This window comes from Saccopteryx leptura, chromosome 5 (genome assembly GCF_036850995.1).
Source record: "Saccopteryx leptura isolate mSacLep1 chromosome 5, mSacLep1_pri_phased_curated, whole genome shotgun sequence".
In the NCBI taxonomy this organism is placed as follows: Eukaryota; Metazoa; Chordata; class Mammalia; order Chiroptera; family Emballonuridae; genus Saccopteryx; species Saccopteryx leptura.
Window position 1 is genome coordinate 64,507,985 of NC_089507.1, and position 27,880 is coordinate 64,535,864.

The window sequence follows — 27,880 nt, forward strand, 5'->3', positions numbered from 1 at the left end:
TGCCATTTAGGCTCCCAGAGGGAGGAAACCACTCTGCCTGGAATGAGAGAATGCACAGGCTGACACTTGACCTCCCGGTGGAGGGAAAATCCAAAATAACAAAAGCTTTTTACTTAACAAGATTAAAAATTTTTTATATTTGTAAACATTTTCAACATATATAAAGGTAGAAAAGTAGAATAAAGCATGTCTATCTACTCATTGTTCAACTTTGACATTTGACAACCTTGTGTTAATCTTTTAAAGAAGCATAGTGTGATTTCCCATGCAGCAGTAATTAAAGACACAAGAATGATGGAAGAAATAAATTTTTTTTAATGGCACTTATCTTAGAGAATAGCACTGGAAACATATTTCTTTAAAAATAAACTGAAAGTTAAAATGCTTTGAAGACATTTGAAACCATGTGATTAGTTGAATTAATTTCTAATATCTGAGGTGAGATAGCGCTTAACACATGCAGTATTTCATTCCAGCATTTTATTTCACCACAATGTACATTTTACCTGTAGGAACCATAAAAAAAAAAGAAAGAAAGAAAGAAAGAAAGAAAAGAATGAGTGAGTAAAAGAATTAAGATATATTGGTTTCAATTTTCTTTACATTATCTTGTTCCAAATATCAAAACTTCCACTCCATCCCTACCCTACTGCCACAATATTACATATTTAAAATCTACATCAAACAATGGCCCTTGGTTTAGAACAATCTATTAGGAAGAGTCATAATCATCAGTGACGGTTTAGATGAGTCTCCTAGGTTAGGGCCTTAGTTTGTTTTCTTACTTGAAAGTTACATTCACTTTTTCTTCTATGATATTTATTAAGTGACTACTATGTGTCAGGCACTATTGCTAGGTGGTTGAGTGAACCAACAGAATGCTTTGTAGATTTCCAGAATTAACTTCTGTTACCAAATGACAGTGAATCATCAAACATGCGATGGTAATAGTATCTAAAAGGCAAAGAACCTAAAACAATCTTTTTCATTGACTGGATGACTAGACCAGTCAACTGCCACATTCTAATCCCCTAAGGGCTCTTTTGGCATCAAATTCTGGGTCAAGTTGCTAACACAGGCCCTTAAAAAATCATCGCTGCTTGACAAAGGAGGTAACAAACAGTCAATGCATGGGGGGTAGGGAATTAGGAAGAAAAAAACTAATAAGAAAACTCCCTATCTTGACTTTGCTTGAAAGTGAGTTAAGTACTCCAGTTTTTGAAGGAAGTCATTTAGAACAACCAGAAGGCAAATACTAGGATACTAAAATGGTACTAAAAATGCAACCTACTGAAGCATGGTTCATGAAGAGGACATTAATTTGTGCTGCATGTGGCAAAAATAGTTTAGAAAGAGACAGATTGTATCAACGTCAACCAATCATACACATGAAGCACCATCCTGATCACTCTCAAAAACCTCTCAGGAGACAAGACTTTTATGGAGACTAATCATTTCCATGTGAAAACTAAACTTTGATTACAAATTATATGGGGATTGACCAGAAGATTGAAAGACAGGACTGAGTATAGCCATTCCCCTCTTGCCTGAGAGAAACAGGAAGAACTGAGAAGATTAAAAATGCTTTCAGGAGAGCTTAGGTAGCTGTCCAACTTTGACAATATGGCCATCAAAAAGTCAGTAATTCCTCTTTATCTTGGGGGCTTTGGGAATTTTGGATAACTGGGTGAATTGTCCATATCCAACATATAGAGACTAAAAGAGCTTCCCACTACTTTAGAGTATGAATTATTATTTTCATATTATGGTATTGATACAAACATAGCAGTGGACTTGAGATCTAGGCTTAAGCAGATGCATATCCAGTCATGCACATATTTCTACTACCTTAAGTTATGGTTTGCCTAAGATGGGCATGGTAGCATAGGGCACATTTATTTGGTACATCACAAGGTCACTGCTGTTGTGGCAGACATTTTTAAAAAGTCAAAGAATTCTTTCCTATCCAACCAGGCTTAGTCTTTTCAATCCAGGGTCTGCAAAGCTGACTACTAACTGACTGGTGTAGGCTGGCAATTAAAATCAATTGCCGCCCTGGCCGGTTGGCTCAGCGGTAGAGCGTCGGCCTGGCGTGCGGGGGACCAGGGCACATAGGAGAAGCGCCCATTTGCTTCTCCACCCCACCCCCTCCTTCCTCTCTGTCTCTCTCTTCCCCTCCCGCAGCCAAGGCCCCATTGGAGCAAAGATGGCCCAGGCGCTGGGGATGGCTCCTTGGCCTCTGCCCCAGGCGCTACAGTGGCTCTGGTCTCGGCAGAGCGACGCCTGGAGGGGCAGAGCATCGCCCCCTGGTGGGCAGAGCGTTGCCCCTGGTGGGCGTGCCGGGTGGATCCCGGTGGGGCGCATGCGGGAGTCTGTCTGACTGTCTCTCCCCGTTTCCAGCTTCAGAAAAATACAAAAAAAAAAAAAAAAAAAAATCAATTGCCTTCCATCTGTTAAGGGATATCTCCTGTACCTGTGACTGAGTACCAAGGAAATAAAAGATATCTTTGAAAATTTGTTCTGATAATCATTAATCAAAGAATTTCTACTAACGTACCGAGCATCTTTTAGAAAGCATTCATTTCTTTTCTTTTATTAATATCTCTCTTGAGTTGACAAAGGGTGCATACAGGGAAACACGCCAGCCATAGGAAATCACTGCAAATGGATCCCTGTTAGAAAACAGACAAATGAGTCAACATGTAGCCTATAAATACAGTCACACAATTCCTTGCATTTGTATAGCTTTTCTAACCTCTTTGAAACATACATTATGTCACTTGGTGATCATGAGAATTCTGTGACATTATCTCCATTTTCCTGATGAGCCAGAGAAGTTAAAAGACTTGCTAAGGCCCTGGCCGGTTGGCTCAGCGGGGGACCCGGGTTCGATTCTCGGCCAGGGCACATAGGAGAAGCGCCCATTTGCTTCTCCACCCCCCCCCCCCCCTCCTTCCTCTCTGTCTCTCTCTTTCCCTCCCGCAGCCAAGACTCCATTGGAGCAAAGATGGCCCGGGCGCTGGGGATGGCTCCTTGGCCTCTGCCCCAGGCGCTAGAGTGGCTCTGGTCGCGGTAGAGCGACACCCTGGAGGGGCAGAGCATCGCCCCCTGGTGGGCAGAGCGTTGCCCCTGGTGGGCGTGCCGGGTGGATCCCGGTCGGGCGCATGCGGGAGTCTGTCTGACTGTCTCTCCCCGTTTCCAGCTTCAGAAAAATGAAAGAAAAAAAAAAAAAAAAGACTTGCTAAGATCACTTAGGAAATTGGTGACAATGCTTGGTCTTTCTCTTCCCAAACCAATTCCTTTTACATAATATTACATCCTTTCAAATTATCTGCAGGTTACAATGATTGCCCGGCCTCTAGCATCTGTTGTGGAATGATTCCCTTTAAAGCCAGTTGTGTAATGCACCAATTTTTCTATAGTTTGTGAGCAATACCAGACCAAGCCTCATCATGTATCTCTCTAGACATTTTTATTGGCATCTTTCATGTTCTGCAAGGGAGAAAGTACAACGTGAGGGAGAGATATATAATTACAGGAAAGAAAAGAAAGAAGAGAATGAATACTGTTTTGGAAAAACCATACAATGTGCTACTTTGCACAGTTCTGAAGGCCCTGTCTTTGGAAGGGTCCACTTGGGCTCTCAATGACCCTTTGGTAGAGATGCCTTTGCAGAAGGTACTGGGTGATCCAAGGGGCTCTAATCTGACAACCAGATTCTATGATGCTATGTCTTGATGGATTGAAATAATTTCAAGCCCCATTTTTTGATAGCATGAATTTTTTTAAAATGTTGAGTAAATGCAATCCCCAATTTACAGTTGTGAGCAGAGAGGGAGAGAGATAGTTGTGATAGATTCAGCTTATAAGAGTTATAAGCTCCTAAATATTGATATTATGAGTGCTCTATTTTTTTTATTTTTTATTTTTGAGAGGATGGGAGACTGTGAGGCAGACTCCTGCATGCTCCCTGACTGGGATCCACCTGGCAACCCCATCTGGGGCTAATGCTTAAGTACTGAGCTATTTTTAGCACCCAAGGCTGATGCGCTCTAACGAAGCTATCCTCAGCGCCTGGGCTCACACTCAAACCAATCAATTCACTGACTGTAGGAGGGGAAGGGAGAGAGAAGGTGGAGAGGTATAGCAGGAAGAAGCACATGGGCGCTTCACCTATGTGCTCTGAGCAGGAATCAAATCTGGGACATCCATACATCAGGCTGATGCTCTATCCACTGAGCCACTGGCCAGGGCCTGAGTGCTCTATCGTTTTAATAAAAAAATTTCATTGCAACAGTGATGTTAATTTTCCTTAATGAAGTAAGCATGTGGGAAAAAAGGTGGAAAAATGAATAACAACATTAACACTCTTCTAACGTTGTGACATTAGAAGGAGGGATGGATATGCAGCCTGGAGACAATTTAAGCCTTCCCTTTTCCCCCAATAAATAGTCCAAATTCCTGTAACCCTGACTCATAGGATTTGAGTTTCTTAGTCTTTAATTCATTATTTACTTTTCATTCTTTTTATCTTTTTTTTTTCTTTACAGGGACAGAGAGAGGGATAGATAGGGACAGACAGACAGGAATGGAGATGAGAAGCATCAATCATCAGTTTTTCGTTGCAACACCTCAGTTGTTCATTGATTGCTTTCTCGTATGTGCCTTGACCATGGGCCTTCAGCAGACCGAGTAACCCCTTGCTCGAGCCAGCAACCCTGGGTCCACGCTGGTGAGCATTTTTTATTTTGCTCAAGCCAGATGAGCCTGAGCTCAAGCTGGCAACCTCGGGGTCTCGAACCTGGGTCCTCGGCATCCCAGTCCAACGCTCTATCCACTGTGCCACAGCCTGGTCAGGCTCTTTTTATCTTTTAAGGCTTTATTAAACCAGCATTATTGAATACATATAATATGCCACTAAGAAGAAAGTAGTCTTATTCAATGGGACCTAATTACTTTTCTGTTCTGGCATGTCTGTGCCTGTCTTTTAGCTCAGGTAACTTTTAGGAGGAAAAAAATGTCTCACTACTATTTGCTGAGAAACGTAGTGAAACCTATAGAAAACAAACCCAAATTCTTAGTCTGTTTCATAATATAGATAACAGAGACTACAGAGAAGAAAAAATATTCTTTTTCAAAAGGAAAGGAAGTGAACTACAAATTTACATCATGCTGAAGCTAATAAGGGATACAGATGCCTTGATCAGAATAGCTCCTCGGGAAATGGGGGTCAGAAATAAAGATTTTGCCCTGGATGGTTGGTTCAGTGGATAGAGTGTTGGCCCAGTGTATGGATGTCCCAGGTTCTATTCCCAGTCAGGGCACACAGGAGAAACAACCATCTGCTTCTCTTTTTCTTTCCCCCTTCTCTCTTTTTTTCCTTCTCACAGCCAGTGGCTTGGCTGATCTGAGTGTCAGCCTCAGGCACTGAAGATAGCTCATTTGATTTGAGCATTGTCCCCAAACAAGGGTTTCCCGGTCCATCTCAGTCAGGGCGCATGTGGGAGTCTGTCTCACTATATCCCTTCCTCTCACTTAAAAAAGAAAAGAAAAGAAACAGAAAGAAAGGAAAGATTTTGAATTCACCACTCTATTGGGTTAAACTGAACCAGTACTTTGCTGGTTTAAAAAAAAAAAGTCTTGTTATGTACACTGTTACAGAATCATTGACTGAGCAAATAAATAAATGACTTGTGGTACATGGTTGACCACACATGTACTTAGGAAGGCAGGATGATAAAGGGAGAAAAACCAGACCTTTGGAGTTAGTCGGATTAAACCTGAGCCCAATTTCCAGCATTTCCATGTTCTGTGACCTTAAGCCTGCCTCACGCCTGGTTTCCATATCTACGAAGAGAGATGACAATCCTGGCAGCACAGAAACTCTGGAGTAGTAAATGAGCAGATATGTCAAAGTCCTATCCCAGCACATGGTCCTCAGTCTCCTTTATTGCTCCTTCTCTAGGGCAGGGGCTGAGCCCCTTCCTGGCCTAATGGGGTGCTGTCTTGGCTGTGTCCATGAAGGGAGGGGCAGATCAAAGAGGCTGCATCGTAGCAGCCACATGAAGATTTGCATGGATGTAAAAGGGAAACAAAGCAGAAAGCCTGCATTACACAAATTAGTCCTAGGAATTACTCGTCACTGTAAAAGTCTGTCACAAGGAGGAAGAATATTATCTATAAATACACTTATTTGAAAACTCATCATTGAGTCCTGGACCTAGAAATGACTTTAGAATCATCTTGCACAGCTTCTTCAAGACAGGTGAGGGAATCAATGCTGCCAAATGATTTACCAGAGAGTCTAAGAATTAGCTACTTGCCGAGCTGTTCCCAGAACTTTTATCTCTAGAATCCAACTAAGTGCCCCTTCTCCTATTCCACTTTGGGGTCAGGGACCACTCTGAGAAGCTCCCCTCACACCCAGACATATAACTACACACACATGCCACTTGCCCTTAATTTCAGGAGGTTCGTGGTTCAGTCACGAAGTTAAGAACTGCTGTGAGGTAGGCTGCCTCGTGAGTAGTGGGTATGAGAGCGCAGGGAGTGTTGAGAAAGTCTCATGGAGAAATGAAACCAGGGCCCTGAACTCACCCCTGCCCTGAGGAAACAGCCAAGTCACTTTCTGAGGTAAGCACAGAAATAATAACAGTTATCTATTGAGCACTTACTGCTTATCAGGCTCTGTGCTAGCTTTTCCCATGCATTACCATATGTGACTTACTACACCAGCACAGTGAAGGTATCATTATTATTATTATTATTTTTTACAGGGACAGAGAGAGAGGGATAGATAGGGACAGACAGACAGGAACAGAGAGAGATGAGAAGCATCAATCATCAGTTTTTCACTGCAACACCTTAGTTGTTCATGGATTGCTTTCTCATATGTGCCTTGACCGTGGGGCTACAGCAGACCGAGTAACCTCTTGCTTGAGCCAGCGACCTTGGGTCCAAGCTGGTGAGCTTTTTGCTCAAACCGGATGAGCCCCCGCTCAAGCTGGCGACTTTGGGGTCTCGAACCTGGGTCCTTCGCATCCCAGTCCGACGCTCTATCCACTGTGCCACTGCCTGGTCAGGCAAGGTATCATTATTGATAGCCAAGGTTAGGACAATTAATAATAACTTTCTCTCATCACACGGGAGCAATGAGTAGGGTAGAGGTTAAGTTTTCAGCAACAAGAATCCATCGTGTCGCGTCTTGATTTAAAACATTTTAGTGACTTCCCAGTTCACTCAGAGTAAAAGTTACTAGAGTCGACAAGACCCTTGCTAATGCTCTGACATCACCTTCTATTCTCCACCCTTACACACTCTAGTCCTATCCTCCACCCATTATTTCTGGAACATTTCAGGTAAATTCTTCCTCGAGGCCTTGGGTCGATCTCGTTGCTCTGCTTGGACCTTTCCCAGATCAGTCACCCTTTCATTCTTTTAGGTCTTTGCTTTCCGACCGAGGTCTTTCCTCATAACCTTATTTAAAATTAGAAGCTTTAACACCCTATTCCTCTTCCTTGCCTTGTTTTTCTCTGCAGCACTCATCACCATCCTATATATTATACTTTTGCTTATTTATATTGTAGTTATCTTCTCCTGTTAAAGTGTTAAGTTCTACCACTGGCAACCATCATAACTGATTCAAGCAAGAATCTTCAACGAGTGTTAGAACTAGAGGGTGAAAGTTTGATGGGAAATAAGATATTTATATCTCCCTACAAGATCCTTATCCATTATAAAGAGGAAAATAGCATTTTATAGTGGAGATAGCAGACCACTGTCTTAACCAAGTAACAAAAGTTAAGATTTCCCATAATAAGATAAATTGATGCCATGTGTTCCTGATAGGATGTGTGAAAAACGTAGTATTGCTTCTGTGGAGTTTCTGCTAAAAAATGTGTAACCTAAGTCTAAAATGAGGAAACATTTGATAAACTGAGCTGAGGGATAGTTTACATAATAACTGATTTGTGTTCCTTAAAAAAAAAAGAAAGACAATGACAGAAACTGTTTCTTATTGTAGGAGATGACAGAGGTATGATGACTGAACACGTGTGATTCCAGGTTGATTTTATTCTCATCTAAAGAATGGTATTGGGGCCCTGTACAGTTGGCTCAGCATCGACCTGGTGTGTGGAAGTCCTGGCTTCAATCCCCAGACAGGGCACAAAGGAGAAGTGACCATCTGTTTCTCCTTCCCTCTTCTTCCCCCTTTTCTCCTTCTCTTCCTCTCCTGCAGCCATTCCTTGACTAATTCAAGTGCATCGGCCCCAGGATGAGGATGGCTCCATGGAGCTTTCACCTCAGGCACTAAAAATAGCTCAGTTGTGAGCATCTACCCAAAATAGACAGAGCATTGATCCCAGACAGGGGTTGCTGGGTGGATCCCAGTTTGGGCTCATGCGGGACTCTGTATCACTATCTTCCCTCCTCTCACTTAAAAAAGAAAGAAAGAAAGAAAGGTTGTATTGGGATCATTGATAAAGTTTAAATAAAATCTATAGACTAGCTAATAGTATTTACCAATGTTAAATTCCTGATTTTGATAATTCTTCCAAGGTTATATAAGAAAATGTCCTTGTTTTTAAGAAATACACTGAAAATGGCAGTAACACTGCATCAAGTTTGTAATCTACCCTCAAATGATTTAGAAAAAAAAAAAAAAGATGAATAAAGAGAAAAATAAAACAAGCATGGCAAAGTTTTCATATTTGGGGAATCTAAGCAAAGGGTATTCAGCAAGTCTTTGTACCATTTCCATAACTCTTCATTAAATCTAAAATTATGTTAAAAAGTCTTTAAAAATAAAAGAATGTAAACTCCATGAAAACAGGGATTTGGATTTTTTTTTATTCACTGATGTGTCTCTAGCATCTGTGATAGCAATGGGCATATTCTAGGTACGGGCTACTTCCCCGTTGAATATAGGAACACCAGCTTATGAGTTAACAAAGTTCTAGGCGGTACTGCAGACTTGCAGGATCCTGTCTGACCCTGAGTGAAGCCAGGAGAGATGATGGGTCCTGGGTTGGCTTCTGTTTCTCATTTATTCACCTCTAGCAACTTTTTCAAAGACATATTTTTGGGTCAATAGAAGATTTTATTACTAATCTATTTCAAAATATAGATAGCCACACTATTCCTGTAAATCACTTTAAAGTTAGGATGGTAGTGGAGAAAAGCCTAGGTCAAGGCATGAAGGTGAGGAGGGCAATCATGGAGACCCCGTCAGATGGAAGAGAAGCCCTCAGGTGTCTGGGCTCCCACCTGGCGGCGTACCCCGGGGTGACTCACCGGGATGCCGTATCGGGTTCGATACATGGTCCTTATGGCGACAGAATATCCACACAGGCAGCATTCGTTCATGTCAGCGGCAATCTGACATGAAAGGCACACAGGACAGAAAGTCCCACAGAGGCCTGAGTGAGGGTGAAACCAAACAGAGGAATTAGTCAAAGTCATCATGGTTTCTACTAAATCATATGGAAATCAAATTGATGCTCACTCAGGAAATAGTCTAATGAGCCCTCTGAGAAAACAGTGTGGTCATCTGCCTCTTTATGTCTTGCTTGTGTCTGAGAACTGGGAAAAATTTGCTTGTCACTGTATCAGGTCAGATTTAATTGTAAAAGATTTTGTCTTGCCAATCTGAGCATGCAAAAAATTATCTTTATTCCCTGCCCTTGTTTACATTTGGGTCATGTTTGCATAGGACATTTGTGGTGTCAGGATGTCTGAAAAGCCCTCTGAAAACTATAGGAAAGTTTCTGGGTCAGAAATAGGTAAGTGGAAAAATCATTAGCGCCCAAATGAAAAAAGCAATAGGGAACGGATTCTAGATGTCAGGCAGGCAGAGCGTAGAACCAGTGACAGAGATGAGGGTAGAAGCAAGCAGAAGTTAAGGGTTATTGGCACCAAAAGCTTAAAAAGCTTACTGCAATTTCACTTTAAAGGATCTGGATAAGGCCCTGGCCAGGTTGCTCAGTGGATAAAGCATCATTCTGGCGCATCAAGGTTGTGGGTTTGATCCCTGGTCAGGGCACATACAAGAAGCAATCAGTGAGTGTGGAACTAAGTGGAACAATGAGTTGATGCTTCACTCTTTCTCTCCTTTCTCTCTCTCAAATCAGTGAAAAGTTTAAATATATATATATATATGTATAAGACAAAAGGGCCTTAGAAAATGGCAACAAGCAGGAAACTTCTCAAACACGCTCTGAGTAAAAGTCTATTTCGGAAGGCTCTGGGGCGGAGTTTTGATAAGGTTGTACCCTAGATAAGAAAGCTTCTGTTTTATTGATTGATTGTTTTAAGCAAAAGGCTATCTCTAATGAACTTGGAACTTCCAGGATATTTACAAAAAAAAAAAAAAAAAGAAAAGAAAAGAAAAGAAAAGAAAACGGAGGTTGTTTTTTAAAAGCACTGGAAGATAGTCCGTACAGAGAGTGTCTGCAACTCGCATGGCAATGGACTCTGAAAGAAGGAAAATTTTCTCACGCAAAGTGTGTTTGGCAGTGAAAAAGAACTAGAAGTCAGTAAAGCTAACAACCCACAGTGCTTCCTGAAACAAAACAGCTGCAAGAGTATCACTGAAAGACAGGAAACAGAGTTAGGAAAAGGAAGATGTAAATAGAAGACTGGAGAAACATGTCGAGAACACGTGATACTAGAGAGGTGATTGAGCTAAACAAGAATCCCAAGCTCAAGGCCAGGCAGGTAAAATAAATGAATTAAATAGGTTTCAAAAAAAACCCACCAACACAAAACAGTGGATATAAATATGGCAAACTGTAGGGTGCACGTGTTTTAATGGGGCTGACTACGTGAGAATGAGGACTCACTCATCTTTCCCGATTTTCCAAAATTTCAAGAGAAGCTGGGAATCTAGATCAGAAAGCTAGATTTTTGTGTGAAATCTGATTTGTAGATGTTTCCTACTAGATTAAAATGCATACATCAAGAAGGCTCATTCCATACAGGAGAAACAAAACACTCCTGCTGGCTCAATTCACCATGGGCTTCCGGCTTGTGACTTCTGAGTTAGAGAATTAAACATGGAACTCAATGATAGGATCAGTAAGCAGTGTGTATGATGTTAGTGATCTGCGTTATTACGAGCAGTTAAGGAGAAAGCAATTACGATGAGCACTTACAGACCCCCATGTCGCTGCAGCAGTCAAACACGCCAGTTTGCCAGTCACTGCTCATCGTGGCCCTTGCACCATATCCTGGCTGGGTAACAACTGGGTTCATTTTTAAGGATAATTTCAAGAGGTCACTGCCTGTAAAAACAAAACCAAAAAATATTAAACACCTAACTGTAGTGGTTGGATAGACTCTAGTACCAGGTGAGAAGGCATTTCATCACACCTCTCCTGATTAAGGAAGCTCACATCCAACAAACTCAGCATAACATTTCCAGACTATTGGCGATACCTGGAAATTAAAACCGTAAAGGAAAGGGGATGAAGGTTGCTTTCCCAGGTTTTCTGGGTCCCCCCTTCCTTTTACTTATCAGCAAGATGATTTTATTTTTCTGTTTTCAAGGCAATCATATTGAACACTATTTGGCATTTGAAATGGTTCTATAGAATAGCAGAGAAGCCATGGTTAAAAGGCATGAGAATGCATAGTATTTGCCTTGCCTAATCAAGTAAATTTAAACTTGTGCAGCATCAAGCACAAACTTTTAAGGTTTTGGATGGAGTATTTTTTAGTTCTGGTTGTAATGGGGTCTTATTGATTAAAATATTCTACATAGCATATATTTTCCACTGGTTTCTGTCTACAGACATTTTGTCTTTGAAAACCACTGTCATGTTGCTAGCTAACATGTGCGGTATAACTTTATAAAATACAATAAAAACTCATTTATAGTTAATAAATATTTCTATTTTTAAAACCTTTGTGTGGGTAAGAATCACCTGAAGAACTTGTTAAGAATGACACATCCCTAGAATACTGGATTTCATAAGCCTGGAAAGGGACTGAGGAATCTGTATACTTAATAAGTGCCTCTTAAGGGTGAGGGATTGATACACAGTGAGTGCGGTGGAGGGGGCCATAACAGTATTATTGCTACTCTGCTTTTAAATCTAAATTGCATTTTTTTTTTCAATTCCCTTCCCAAACACTGATCCCTCTGAGATTTCACTGATACCCATTTTGGTACTGGGTATAGTTAGGAAGCCAGAGAGAGTGTAACAGAAATTTGAATAAGGAGAAATTGAGAACTCATTGTGTGGGAATTTCTAGTAGTAAAATAAAAGACTGAAAACTGCTGACACACTTACACAGCCCCAGAAAGGCAGATGTTACCCAAAGAGGAAGTGATAGTATTTTGTTGTTGTTGTTAAAACTCTTGCTTTTTATTTATTTATTTGTTTAAAAGATTTTACTTATTGATTTTATGGGGAAGGGGGGAGGTGGATGAGAAGCATCAACTCATGGTTGTTTCACTTTAGCTGTCCATTGTTTGCTTGGCATATGTGCCTTGACTGGGAGAGCCCTGGATTTCAAACCGGCAACCTTAGCATTCCAGGTTGACGCTCTATCTTCTGAGCCACCAAGGCTCAGACAAGGAAGTGGTAGTATTTAATTTCAGTTAAAACAAGTATGTATAGCCTGACCAGGTGGTGGTGCAGTGGATAAAGCGTCAGACTGGGATGCAGAGGACCCCAGTTCAAGACCCCGAGGTCGCCAGCTTGACTGCGGGCTCATCTGGTTTGAGGAAAAAGCCCACCAGCTTGAACCCAAGGTCGCTGGCTTCAGCAAGAGGTTACTCGGTCTGCTGAAGGTCCGCAGTCAAGGCACATACAAGAAAGCAATCAATGAACAACTAAGGTGTTGCAACGCTCAATGAAAAACTAATGATTGATGCTTCTCATCTCTCTCTGTTCCTGTCTGTCTGTCCCTGTCTATCCCTCTCTCTGACTCACTCTCTGTCTCTGTAATAAAAAACAAAAACAAAAACAAAAACAAGTATGTATTGAGAATCTCTTTGGCCTGCCTGGGGAGAGGTAAGGGAAGCGTCTGACACAAGGTGGAGAAGTTTCAAGCATATGCTCTGGGAATGCATATATATTTATATTTGGTTGTTGTTGATCTGTTTTCCAAACTAGCAAAACTAGAATTATCATCCAGTTCTGGAGAAGGTGGAAGTCTGATTAAGGTCATGGTATTCTGTTGGGTACAGAAAGTAGAATATTCTAGGTGTGGATATAGTGCAAGAGTGCAAGGAAATGCCCAGGGAAAAGAAAGATTGGGAAATGCATGAAGAACGGTAGAGACACGATCTTTTTGGGGCAGGAGGTAGGGTTGATGTGTAGAGAGAGCACTGTGTAGTCTATCAACAGTTCTTTCCTGTACCCACAGCAGACACTGCTAACTGATCCCAGAATGTAGAAGCTATTTCCACTGGATGCACCTTAGAATCCTAGACCATTGCAATTCCTGATTGGAGTTCAGTGGGAAGAAGAATAAAGTCTCTGCAGTTCTGTAGGACTGCATTCAGCCCCCAGTTTTCCCACTCTTTCACTTTGGACATGTCTTATTTTCTGACACTGTACTGGATGTTACCATTTGATCAGAGTTGGTACATGATGTGGACTTAATCTATTATAAGAGAAATAGATATAGATAAGAGTAAATTATATAGGCAATGTTTTGTTTAAGTCTGACTGTTAAGAATATAGCTCCAACTCAAGTTTGAATTATTCATTACTTTAAACAAATATACTGAGAAAATCAGTCCAGTTAAAATATACATAGTTGCTGCTTTGCACATGTATGTGTGTGAGTGTGTGTATGTGTACCATTAAAGAAAGAAAAATTTACCAGTATGGCTATATTTTTAAAAGAAAAAAAATAAAAATTACTTCTTTAATAAAAACAAATCTTTAGAAAAAAAAATTTAGTAGAGCCAATCACAGTCAATTTAGCCAATATATCAAAATGAAAAACCATGCTAAGGATCTTTTCAAGAGAACTTGGAGCTGAAAATTACATCGGGGCAAAGGTTGTATCTTAAATATTCTTCTAGGGCTTCATACCTTTCATAACTGTTTGTACTGCTCTGGACACATACACTTGTTGTGCTGAGTAGTTTGGAGTAAGGATAAAATTTGTTGGTTTGATGTAAAAAAAAAAAAATACCAGTGAGTAAGTTTTGGGAATCAGAGGTTCTGATATAAATCCAGCAATGGGCATATGCTTCAATTGTCATATAAGCAAATCACATCTATCATAGTATGTACTGTGTACATCTTTTTCTTTTCTTTTCAGAGACAGAGGGAGAGTCAGAGAGAGGGATAAATAGAAACAGACAGACAGGAATGGAGAGAGATGAGAAGCATCAATCATCAGTTTTTCGTTGTGGCACTTAGGTTGTTCATTGATTGCTTTCTCATATGTGCCTTGACCATGGGGCTTCAGCAGACCGAGTAACTCCTTGCTCAAGTCAACGACCTTGGGTCCAAGCTGGTGAGCTTTTTGCTGAAACCAGATGAGCCTGTGCTCAAGCTGGCAACCTTGAGGTCTCGAACCTTGGGTCCTCCGCATCCCAGTCTGACGCTCTATCCACTGCACCACCGCCTGATTAGGCTGTACTGTGTACATCTTAATTCAATTAATTCAGTTCCAAATCTAACACAGAAGCCCATGCACATGCTTATAAATCCTTAAATTCCCTTTCTTAAAGTAAAATGTTTAGAAGTATATTATAAACACATACTGCAGTGTATGTGTGTACATATGTGTTTATTTATAGATTTTGCACTTCTATATATTATGGATTAATCTATACTGAGATGCAACTGAGATCAGTGGTTCTTAAATTATAATGTGCACAGGGCCCACCTATGTATCCTTTTAGAATGTAGATCCTGATTCAGTAGGTCCCGAATGCATCCTGAGATTTGCAGTAACAAGTTCTCAGGTAGTGCCAATGCTGTAGGTGTTTGGCCCACACTCTGACTAACCAGAGTGTAGATTATAATTAGGAACCATAGAGACAAACAAACCTGGGTTTAAATCTATTTTCTCTCTGTGTGTGCCCTTGGACAAGTATACTAACTTCTCTGAGCCTCGGTTCTGACATTTTAAAAATAAGTATAATATGACTTTTCTCATTGGATTGTTGTATTTATGTAATGAGATTATGTCAATAGACTATGTCAATTAAGCATTGTGTTTCCTATAATATGCCAATGACCTGACATATGCATCCTTGTGTCTATTTTAAATTAAGTGTTGCTAAGTAGCAGGGCCTATGCCTGATTTAATGGTATGAAAATGTGCCTGGGAGCACAGCACCCAGAAGGCAAATGAGAGTGTGGGATAAGATGACCAATGCCGTATGAATCAGAAGGCTTGGATTTTAGTCATTGCTTGTGTTTGGCAGGCTCAAATAAGATCACGTATGTGAAGACACTTTGAAACTGCAAACCACCATATGCCGAGAGAAAGTCTAAATGCCAGTGACAGTTAATGGAAAAAACCTGAGCGTGATATGTTTGCCAGTATGACAATGGCTTACTCTTGTACAGAACATTGTACTTTTCAAAGCATTTTCATATTTGATCTCCAGTTTATATTGATCTCTATTTAATATTCACAGCACACCACAGCACTCAGGAAATTAAGGCTGATAAGTCCTTTTTAAAAAATTAATTTGTTAATTTTTCTTTTTTTTACCGCAGACAAAAGGTTAAGTGTCAACGGCAGGGAAAAATCATTATTGTTAGTTCAACCTTTTTAATTTATAGATGAGACATTAAGGCTTGTCTCAAAGATTGAGTATGGCCCCTCATCCTCTTCCTAGTCGCCTAGTTTCTGTGCCTCAGTTTCCTTAGCTGTGAAATAGGTATTAACAGTACCTTGCTTATAACGTTGTCAGAAGGATGAAATGAGTTAATGTTTGAAAAGCCCTGCTATAGGGTGCTTTATGAATATTAGTTAAGTAAAAAAGAGTCCTTGGCCCAAGAGGGAAACAAATACTATCCCTCTGTCCACCGTTTCATCTTTTATACTCCAAGATACTGTGATATGTGGGTAGTTCTTCTAGAAGGCTACAGAAGAAAAGGAACGAAACAGACAATAAGTCATACGCCCAAAGCGACAGAGTGGCTGGGCTGGGACTTGAATTCAGTTCTGTGTGACTCCAAAGCCTTTATTCTTCTCTCCACTGAGCTTCGTCAATCAGGAATTACAATTCTTTGCCCACTGAAACGCGCAAGCCCTGTTCAGGAATAAAAGGTAAGCGCTTTCCTGGAGTGTTCCTTCTTAGGGAAATTTTGGAACTGAAGAAAACTAGATAGTTTGTGACTAACTTTGCCTTCTTTTTATGCATTTATTTATGTGTTTATGCATGTGTGTACGTATTATTTTTAACAGCCTGGGACCAGTCACTCAGAAACTTGCCCTAGAATCCGCACAATACAGGTTAGATTACTGATTCTCAATCGGAGATCATTTTAACTTCCGGGGGACATTTGCCCATGTCTGGAAACATTTTTAGTTGTCATAACTGGGGGTGAGGTGTTATTGTGATCTAGTGGGTAAGAGGTCAGGCATTCTTGCAAAGCACATAACAGCCCCCACAATGAAGAACTTTCTAGCCCTAAATGTCAACAGTGCTGAGGTAAGAGACAATGTTTTAGAGTAGTGGTTTTTAACTGTTGGTCCGATGAAGATTATAGACCCAATGATTATAAACTCTGTAATCTTCATACAATATCAGGATGGTTATCTTATCAGGAAACTCTTTTTCAGACCAGCAGAAAGTTTCTGGCAGAGTGACAGTGGTCTGTGGACTGGAGGTTGAAAACCACTGGTTTAGAGAACACAAACAGCACCATAAAATGTCAGTATCGGTATCTAAGTCAGTTTCCCAGCAGATACATAAGTCCTGTCTGCAGTAGAAGTGACAAGCAGTTCCGGTGAGGAATGAAAAGGAACACATTGTTTCTTAGTCCAGAAGTGTTCAAACTGCAAGCACTAGAACTCAGGAATTATTACATGACTCCAATATCCCTATGGATCTATTCACATCTTGTTCTGAAATTCCTCTTCTGTGTGGCAAGTCCTGCTTGGTCCACCCCCAACTCCAAACCTGCCTCTTTTCCTTCTGCTTATTGTTCCCACATTGATCTATCCAGTTCTACTACTTTTAACCTATCCATTTCTACTATTTTTTTCTCTTTAAGTAAACTTTTAATTAAAGTGTAATGTATGTATACACAGTAAAGTACAGAAATCATAAGCATGTTGATGAACTTTCACAAAGTGAACAATTCTTGTAACCACAACCTGATTCAAGAACTAGGACATTACCAGCACCCCAGAACCCCTCCTTACCTTCCCAGGGAGCCTAACGCTCTATCCAAAGGCAATCTCTGCCCTGTCTTCTAACACCAGAGGCTCATTTTGCCTGTGTATTGGTGTGCCTGGCTTTTTTTGTTCAAAATCATGATTGTGGGATTCAACCATGTTGGATGTAGCAATAATTCATTCGTCCTTTTTTTCTTTTTTTTTTGCAAGAGAGAAAGAGAGAGGGAGAGGGAGAGACAAGGACAGACACACAGGAAGGTAGAGAGATGAGAAGCATCAATTCTTAGTTGTAGCACATTCAAGCCGGCAACCTCAGGGTTTTGAACCTGGGTCTTCTGCATCCCAGGCCAACACTCTATCCACTGCGCCATCACCTGGTCAGGCAGCAATAATTCATTCATTCTTATTGCTGTATAATATTCTATTATATAGATATACTACAATTTATTTATCCATTCTACCCTTATATTGCTTCTAGTTTGGACTATTTCAAATAGTATAGTGCTATCATGAATATTCTTGTACATAACTTCAGCTGGACCATGTATGTATTTGTTATATCTATACTTAGGGGTAGAATTGCTAGTTCCCAGGGTTAGTAGGTAGTGCTAAACAGTATTCTGATGTGGTGGTACCAATTTACACTCCCTTCAGTAACGTATGAGAGTTTCAGTCGCACCAAATCCTTGCCAATACTTGGTAATGCCAACATTTTTTTTCTACCCATAGGTTGCTAAAGAAACTGGAGAGCAAAAAACTAGGTTTAAAACTAAGGAAAACAGAAATGATGGTTAAATATTAAATAGAGTTGCCACATTTGAGAAAATAAATACAAGACATTCAGTTAAATTTGAATAATGTCTCATGCAAAATGTTAGACATACTTATATTAAAATTTTTTTGTTCTTATTTGAAATTCAAATTTCACGGGACATTGTGTATTTTATCTGGAGGGTTGAGGGAGTGCCGTTAGTGGTAGATACCAGTGTGGGAACAAGCAGATAACTGCTGCCTATGTTTACAGGAGTGGGAAGTGGTGGGGAGAAGGCCAACCCAGTGCAGGTCCCTGTGCTGGTGCAGGAAGCTCTCACTCCTCCAGTGATCAGAGTCCAAAGAACCCAAATGTCAGCAATGGTTGATTTCTATCTAAATTACTGTAAGAGCATTTCCCCTGGGAACACACAATTGTTTATTCCTGGATAAAGGAAGGAAAACTGAAATTTTTTGAGCCCTTTCTCCTGCCAGTTTTCATGCTAACAGATTCTAGTCTCAATCTTTTCTGCTATGGTGAAATCCCATACTTGGAGAAGTCAGGTAGCTCATCCAGGTTCAAAGCTAGGCGAGCTAAAGCCCATGTCCATGCTCTTTCACTATGCCAAATCTCATGTCGTTTTGGAAGGAGTTTTAAACAGCTATCACTCGCTCTGGGCATGCCAGGCCTCTTAATTCCCTCAATTTTCATCTTTTCTTTTCTTTCTTTCTTTCTTTCTTTCTTTCTTTCTTTCTTTCTTTCTTTCTTTCTTTCTTTCTTTCTTTCTTTCTTTCTTTCTTTCTTTCTTTTATAAAGAGGAATGGAGAGAGCAGGAAGGAGACTGGAACATCTGTTCCTGTATGTGCCCTGACTGGGGATCGAACAGGCAACTTCTGTGCTTCATGACAATACTCTAACCAACTGAGCTATCTGGTTAGGGCAAGTCCATCACCTACTTTCTTCTCTGTTCATATCCTCTGACTTTCAGCTTCCTACAAAATAATTCCATGGGTTATATGCAACCCATTTCTGAAACAAGAAGATAAAATATAGTCAATTGAGTAGGTTGTATATATGTAGATGTGAGCTAAATTCATCTCTGTGTCCCGGATTTTATTTCATTTTTAAGTTTCATGCTGTCTCCTTTGACCAACTTCACTGTCTTGAGCAAGCATATCAGAGCTCCCTAGTTGATCATTATCTGTATTTCTTACACTCTACCCAAAAATATTTTTGTTAGTAATGGCAATGGAGATAAATATCAAATTGAGAATAGGTTTGATTATAAACAATCAAGACCACTAGGAGGTTTGGCCCAGGAACTACTGTATTCTTTGTCCCTTTGTCTTGTCAATCATTAGTACCTGAGTTATACCATAAAAAAGTACTGTAACAGAAATCTGTAGAGAAGAAGAATCTGGGAAGACAGCTGAATTGTCTTTTCTGCTCCAACCCAAAATTCCCACAAGTAAATGAATGACCCTGTAATAAATTGTTTTATATAGTCTGTGGAGTTAACTGCTTTGTTTGTCGGTCTTAAGATACCTTCTTGTTACTTCTTGTTATGGCAACCATGCACCTTTGCCCCACTGTCAGACAGTAGGCCCTGCTTTTTTTTTTAGCCACTTTGAGCTTCTTCTCTAGCACCCCAAATCCCACTTCAGGCCTGTCTTTTAGTCCTGGGTCTGAGTAGGCATCTGCAGCCAGCTGTCTACCGCCTCCCCGGCCTCCTAGCTTAGCACCTTTGGGTCTCTACGGAAATCTGCAGTCTCTGCATCATGCTCAGGTCCCGCCTCGTTATGATGTAGACCAGAAAATGCCATCCCAAAATATACCTCTTTGGTGTAAGGGTTATTTTGAGAAACAGTAGGTGCAGCAGGAACTCTGAAAACAGAGTGGAAGTTACCTTTCAAGGGAAATTTACACTTACAGAAGCAACCTTCCTTTGTCAGGGAGTCTCTCTCAGTAGTGCCAGGAAGAGAAGGATGACTCTAAATCTCAAGAAGCTCTTGCCTGACCTGTGGTGTGCAGTGGATAAAACATTGACCTGGAATGCTGAGGTCACCAGTTCAATACCCTGGACTTGCCTGGTCAAGGCACATATGGGAGTTGATGCTTCCTGCTCCTCCCTCCTTCTCTCTTTTCTCTCTAAAAGTGAATAAATAAAATCTTAAAAAAAAAAGAAACTCTTAGGATGGAGAAGGTGTTCTCTCTTTTCTCTCTAAAAGTGAATAAATAAAATCTTTTAAAAAAAGAAACTCTTAGGATGGAGAAGGTGCCGGCTGAAAACTGTGTAGCAAACCTTACTCTTGTATCCCTGTCACCTCCCCCACACCTTCTCTCTTTTGCCTGAAGATGGTATTTAAACCTGAGTTCTAAGCTATCTCTGGTAGTCATTTCCCTGGGTATCTATATGAGATTTACATGTTAATAAACTTTTGTTTGTTTTCCCTGTTTTACTCTGTCTTTGGTTACGGGGCGGGTGGAGATGGGGGGTGCTCAGACAAGATCTTAGAAGAGTAGAGGGAAAACTGTCCTCTCCTGCAATGTCACTTCTGAAATTCTATGAAAACGCTTATGCATAATAAAATTAAAACATGATTATGCATAATAAAATTAAAACATGATTATGCATAACTGAGGATATGGCATTTCCTAATTTAAGTGAAATGATTTCTATAAACATAATGCCACTCCAAAAACATTTTTCCTCATGTTAAAAATTGTGCTCAGGCCTGCCAATGCTTAAATGAAAAGCTCCCTTAGTAGTATTTGTGCTGCTGACAGTGCAAGACTGAGGATTTTTCTGACACCTGAAAAGTCCAGTAATCCTTCTTTCATCAAGAAAGTAAAGGGGACTTGGTTTACTGAAGTGTTTAATTTGAGTAAGAGTAGGGATGAACAACATAAGATACACTGGGTCCTTTCATCTCTCCACTGTCATTTTACTATCACTAATGTCTCTGGTGACCTAATTCATTAAGCTTCCCTACTTTTATAAAGTGTTCAACTGGTGTCAGGCATGCATGGTTCTATGGGAAAACTACACTTTCACATCCAAACCCTCTAGGCCTGACCTCGGAAGCGCCTTACAACATGACCCACTCTATTTTTCTAGTCTTTTTATTACCATTTTGTTCTTCGTTTGTCAGACCAGATTCCTCGCCACTCTGCAGGCATTCCTTCTACACTGTTCTGCTGTGAGTTACGGCCTCCTGTTTCCCTTTTAACCTGTTAATATCCCATCTCAAATGCCACCTTCTCCCCGAAGCCATTCCTAATCCTGCAAATTGGATTTGCCTCTCTCCCTCCTCCGAACTGGCTCATCACTTTTATGATGTAGTGGGAAGCCCCTTGCGCTTGAGGTTAGGACACTGGGCTCTAACTATAGCATTGATACTTGGCTACTTCTGTTTCTTTACTCTAAATGACAATGAAAGTATCTTATCTTCCTTCTTCCCAGGGTTACTGAGAAAGCTACTAGAAGCTAAACAGTCATGGGCTGCTTAATGATGGGAATACGTTCTGGGAAATGCATCATTAGGAGATTTTATTAAACAACATAGAGTGCACTGACACAAACCTAGCTGATAAAGCCTACTACACACTTAGGATCTATGGGACAGCCTATTGTTGCCAGGCTACACACCTGCACAGCATGTCACTGTACAAAAACAAGACGTTAAATCAAGTAGGAGAGAAAATGATGTGATGAAGAGACATAGTAAACACAAGCTGTATGAGGCTGCTGGCAAACACAGCACACACCGTGTTACAGTAAACTTCTGTTTTATAAATAGAAAGCGTACACTCTAAAATGATAAAAGTATGGCATGGAAAATAATATACAAACCAGTAACACAGTCACTTATCATCGTTATCAACCAAGTATTATGGACTGTACATAATTGTATGTGCTACAGTTCTGTACGGCTAGCAGCACACGAGGTTTGTTTACACCAGCATCACCATGAGCACGCGAGTAATGTGTTCTGCTACAATTTTAAACAACATATGAGGCAACAGAAAAATGTCAGCTTCGTTATAATTTTATGAGACCACTGTCATATATACGGTCCATCATCGACCCAAATATTATGTGGTATATGACTAACTTCAGATATGAGATTTAGATATGTGCATTCTAAGCACTTAAATTTTTTTTGTTCTTTTTGATGTGTTGGTTGTTTTTTTTCTCTGGGGGCAATTTACTGGGCTTCATCCTCTTTGTGTCCTGCAGAGACAGTGACCTATGCATAGCCTAGCACTTGATAAGGTCTAGGACATGCTACCCTAAAATGTAGCACCTTGGCATGTTGAATATCTTAAACTGAAGAAGTCTGAGAAAAAAGCAGAGACAGGAAAGTCATTCTGACTCCCTCTCCTCATCCTTCCTCCTTAGAAGTAAGAGATAAATCTGTCTTCTGAAAGGTACTTCCATGAACTAAGAAGAAGGGAGGCATTCTTATCAATAGAGACAGGAAATTCAGGGCTGACAATAAACAAATTATGTTATTTCCCTGCCATTTAGTACCCTTTGGACAACTCCCTTGTCTTGTCAATTCTTCACAAATTTATTGTTTCTTTGTCTAAAAGGTATAAAGGCTTCCTGCCCTGCCCTTCATTTCCTTGGGTCTTTCATTCTCTTATGAAGGTTCCTGTGTACACGTAAAAATTCCATACAATTTGTATGCTTTTCTTTTGTTAATTTGTCTTTGTCAGTTTAATTTCCAGACCCAGCCAGGGACTTTAAGAGGGTGGAGGAAAACTTCTTTTCTTACATGCTTAATCCCAGTTTATTCATTCATTTATACCAGTGATTTTTTAATCAGAGGTGATTTTCCCCCCAGAGGACATCTGGTAATGTCTGGTGACATTTTGGTTGTCTCAACTTGAAGTAGAAGGTGGGAGGGAGAACTGCTATTGGCAGTTAGTACAAATATTGATCGACTTACAACTTATGCAACTTACAACCATTCAACTTTTTTTTTTTTTTTTTTTTTTTTACAGAGACAGCGAGAGGGATAGACAGGGACAGACAGACAAGAACGGAGAGATGAGAAGCATCAATCATTAGTTTTTCGTTGTGCATTGCGACGCCTTAGTTGTTCATTGACTGCTTTCTCCTATGTGCCTTGACCACGGGCCTTCAGCAGACCAAGTAACCCCTTGCTCGAGCCAGTGACCTTGGGTCCAAGCTGGTGAGCTTTTGCTCAAACCAGATGAGCCCATACTCAAGCTGGCAACCTTGGGATCTCGAACCTGGGTCCTTGGCATCCCAGTCCAATGCTTTATCCACTGCACCACCGCCTGGTCAGGCACGACCATTCGACTTTATGACCACAATCGCTAGCCACCACTGCTCTGCGTCTGGCAGCACAAGCATTGCCCAGCTGGGTGTAGGACAGTGCAGACCAGCTTCCGGCAGCATTACCATCTCCACGTGCACCATTTCAACTGTTATCCCAGACTCGGTACAGCAATTTGTGTTTTATGTCTTGGATATTTTTCATCAAACCCCTTCCAAGATGTCTACCAAGAGGAAATTGTCTTTGCAAATATTAAACCAGTTGAACTGGTAATGCAGTGTTTTACTTAAACCTGATGAATGTAAAAATAAGAAACAAAATGGTGTAAAGATGATACAAATGGCATAAAATGAACAAAGAAAATTATGATATATAACAATAATGAAAGAAAATTATGATAAAATATGACTTAAAGATTTTTATAACATCATTTCACAGTACTGTACATATAGCCTACTCAACTTATGACCAAATCGTGTTACGACTGGTCTGTCGAAACCAATCGTGGTTGTAAGTCGAGCACTAGCTGTAGGTAGAGACCAAGGATGCCTCCTCTCTCTCTCCCCGTTTGCCTCCCTACTCCTCCCCCTCACTCCCTCTCTCCTACCTGCCCATTCTTGCCAATAAGGAATTATTCAGGCCAACAGTATCAAGGCTGAGAAACTCTGATTTATACCGTTATCTTATTAAGAAGAGTTGAGCAGTTTACAAATTTACATAGACAATAACAAGATACAAAATAAAAAATGAAGAAATCAGATACAGGGGAAAAAGAGCCTGAGGCAAATTTTGTGCATGCCTTAAGGTTCCTGTCCAGTGCTAGACATCGGCTGCAAATTAGACTCTGAACTTCCTACCAGGCAAAGTGAAGAGATTTAACATTTAAGAGATTGACCACTTCCATAAAATAAAAACAAGTTGAGACCCAGTAAATTCCTTATTAAGGCCCTCATAAAGGAGATGATATATGATATGAAATGGTCAAGGACTTTAACAATTTCTCTGCAATAAACAGAAAAGTAGTTTTCCTGAGCTTATTTCTTAATATAAGGTTAAAACACAAGGTTGGGGTAGAATTCCTGAAAGCAATATATGAGAAGTGAAAATGGTCTCCTCTAAATACTTACCTCTCTAATAATCTGGGATGATTCAAGATTAAAAATCAGATTATTTTGATTATTCAGAGAAACATATGGACACATTTTCTTTGACAATCCTCCATGAATAGTGTTTTTACCAGCTGGGGTTTGATAAGAATTGGACAGCTGTGAGGCTAAATAGAAGTCTTTGGCAAGAACCTGAGCTCAGATTCCCAACCAGCGTTGCTTACTGTATATAGCAACAGGTATGCAGAGGAAAAGACACATAGGTCAAATACATTGTTATAAAAATTAAAAGATGCAACCAGAACAACACAGCTGAACAGAAGACCACATTAGTAGCATGGAGGTGAGCTAATCAATGGCTATCCTAATTCAACATGGAGATAAGCTAAAGCAAACCTGCAGGAAAGCCTTTGTTTTCCTGAGAAAACAGTTCTAAAACTGATTTAGCAGGTGACCAGTGGGGACATTTAAAGAAAAGAAATAGCCAACCCAGGCTACAATTGCTATTTAAATGGTCCATTTAAAACAAACTGACACTGCTTTGTGAAGCAGTACACTTTGTGTAACACTATGGATTATATGTGACTAATCAAAGTCCTGGACTTCCAAGCCACAGAGACTGGAAAACTTTTATGTTGAGAGTTAACAAAACCCACCCACTGTGACAACAAAAGAATTCAGTGAAACCCTGCGGAGGCTAATTTTAAGTAACCTAAATTACTAGTCAACAGAGATAAAAGAACTGAAACCTTAGATAACTTTGTGAGTTCACTTTTTAAAAATGCCAACCACTTGGCTCTATTTGGATTCTGATCCATTGGTCTGAATGGAAGAGATTAGTGGCCTTTGAATTGATATTTTAATGCTTCCTTGGAGATTACAAGGTGCACTGAAGATTGAGAATCACTGTAGTAAAGGATTCTATTCAGAATGATGATTTGAGTTTTGAAATAGTGGAACTTAAGTCTTTTATACAAAAGTAGTTTCCTCATCTACTTACATTTTCACCCCACACATGTATAATTTAAAAAATTTAGCCATCATAACATGATCAATGAAGACAATCTAAAAAATAATCACAAAAATATCAAAAGAAAAAACTTCTAGTAAATCCACCATACAAACCAAACCACTACTGAAACTTCTGATGTATATGACCTTCCATTCGATCTAATAAAAAAAAATACTTTGTGACAGGACCACTTTTTCATGAGGATACTCCCAAATGTGGCAATAAAACCATTTCTCTTATAGTGTAGAGGAGGCTGCTTCTCTTGTTTGTTATAATTGGGGAACAAGCATTCATCTCTTTAAAAAAAAAAAAAAGGTATCTGATCACTGTGCTTCAGCTAACAATTATGATCTGGTTAGTTGAGACCTCTACCATGACTTGAGTTGGTGTAAAGGAGAAGAAAGAGTCTTTCTTTCTAAGAACATTTAATTTGTGTTCTTCTAGCTCATCTTACAATTTATTTCTGTCTGTAGAATTAAAGGTTGAAATATCATTGATTGAGTGAATGAATCTTTTGAACTCCCTTAAAAGTCCCGATTTGTATGCAGATATACTGAAAACACTCAACTAAAACCATATTCCTCACATAAGCAATTATATATTTCTGCAGACTCAAATCTTGTTTTTATTCTGTTTCTTCACATCTTTCTTGGAACTCTTCTGTCTCAAATAGCAGTTCAGCAGAGGAACCCCAAAAGGTATCACCAACTCTTGAACTTGCAGAAGGCTTGGCTCTACCTATACTTAGCATATCTGCTATCTGGTCATATAGACAGGCATTGCAGACCTGCAAATGTTCAGATGCAATATCTTGGCTAAAAAACCAAAAGACCTATAAAGTATAGCACTGTGTTTTAAATCTTGCAGTAAGTCAAATCTGAATGGGAATTACCTGTCCTTTGAATCATGTAGGCTGAAGAGCACTTACCTGGAGAATCAATACAGCTAGTGACTGCATCCACTTTGCTACAAAACATCTCAAAAGGGCTTGATATTTATTTATTTATTCATTTGGTAAACAGTCAAGTTTGTTGGATGATTTTAAAGTTTGTTTTATAATGTGGAGGAAAAAGTCCCTTCTATTCCGGTCCTCCAAATTGTACTGGTGATGAAAGTAATGGAGTTAAGATAGTGCTGATCTTTAACCATACAATCATCAAAATTTTCAGAATGTTGCCTGACTGGTAGTGGTGTAATAGAGAGAGCATCAACCTGGGATGCTAAAAACCCAGGTTCAAAACCCCGAGGTTGCCAGCTTGAGCACAGGATCATAGACGTGACCTCATGGTCGCTGGCTTAAGCCCAAAGGTTATTGGTTTAGGCCCAAGGTCGCTGGCTTGAGCAAGGGTCACTGGCTCCGTTGAAATCTACCTTTATCCCCTACCCCTGTCAAGGCATGTATGTATGAGAAACAATCAATGAACAAATAAAGTGCTGCAACCAATGGGTTGGTACTCCTCATCTCTCTCCCTTCCTGTCTGTCTGTCTGTCTGTCTGTCTCCCTTAGGAAAAAAAAAGTGAAAAGAAGGTTTTTTTTCTGTTTAATAAAAAAAGAACATTTTTTTCTTCTTCAAAAAATGTATCTGCCTGGCCTGTGGTGGTGCCGTGGAAAAGGTGCTGACCTGGAACACTGAGGTCTCTGGCTCGAAACCCTGGGCTTGCCTGGTCAAGGCACATACAACAAGCAACAAGCAAGCAGTGAACAGCTAAAGTAAAGCAACTATGAGTTGATACTTCTCGCTCCCTCCCCACCCCACTGTAAAATCTATAAATAAAATCTTTTTTAAAAACTGTTATCTTCTAGTGGCACATTTTAAAGAAAAAAGTCACGATATTCACAGACTTAAGAATCACTACTGCCAAACTGAATTTAAAAGACAATTGCATGTGGCAGATGTGTGGGTTTTTAAAAGTTTATCCTAGGTTAACATCTATTTCATTTGCCTTAGTTTATGTTAGTTACACTGTAGGGTTTTATTAGCTCTATAGTTTATTATTTCTTTAATCACATTTTCTCTTTTGAAAGAGTGTAGGAGAGAAAGACAAAAGATTTGTAAAATGGAAAAGGCATTCTGAATCGCAAAAATACTTACCACACAAAGGTTAACTGCAGAGGACAGCAGCCAGAGCAACCAGCGGCAGGCTCAGGAGTACAACTGCTGTGCTGCTTCAGCCTCCGGTTGTAATCACCAAGGGTGGGGTCAGGGGTGGGGAAGTTAGGAGGTGGGACTGGAGGAAAGAAATCTTGCAGGAGTCATCTTTACCGCCTAGGGGACCAATGCTTTTGTGTTTAAGAATGTGGACACTGCGTTTTATCTCATTGCATTTATTTTATGTGACATTTGGCTGAAAACATTGCTCCCAAAGGCAGCAA

At 40.1% G+C, this 27,880-nt stretch overlaps 1 protein-coding gene across 1 annotated transcript; it reads right to left on the reverse strand.

The window, feature by feature from the left end:
• Positions 1-297: 297 nt before the first annotated feature.
• On the reverse strand, positions 298-27,750 carry PLAC8 (placenta associated 8). Its single transcript, XM_066386141.1, has 5 exons — positions 27,600-27,750; positions 11,154-11,282; positions 9,295-9,419; positions 2,558-2,672; positions 298-506 (listed from the first exon to the last, which is right to left on the reverse strand). The coding sequence occupies exons 2-4, from the start codon at positions 11,251-11,253 to the stop codon at positions 2,568-2,570; spliced, it is 330 nt and encodes a 109-aa protein (XP_066242238.1). The 5' UTR covers positions 11,254-11,282; positions 27,600-27,750; the 3' UTR covers positions 298-506; positions 2,558-2,567.
• Between the last annotated feature and the right edge of the window lie 130 nt (positions 27,751-27,880).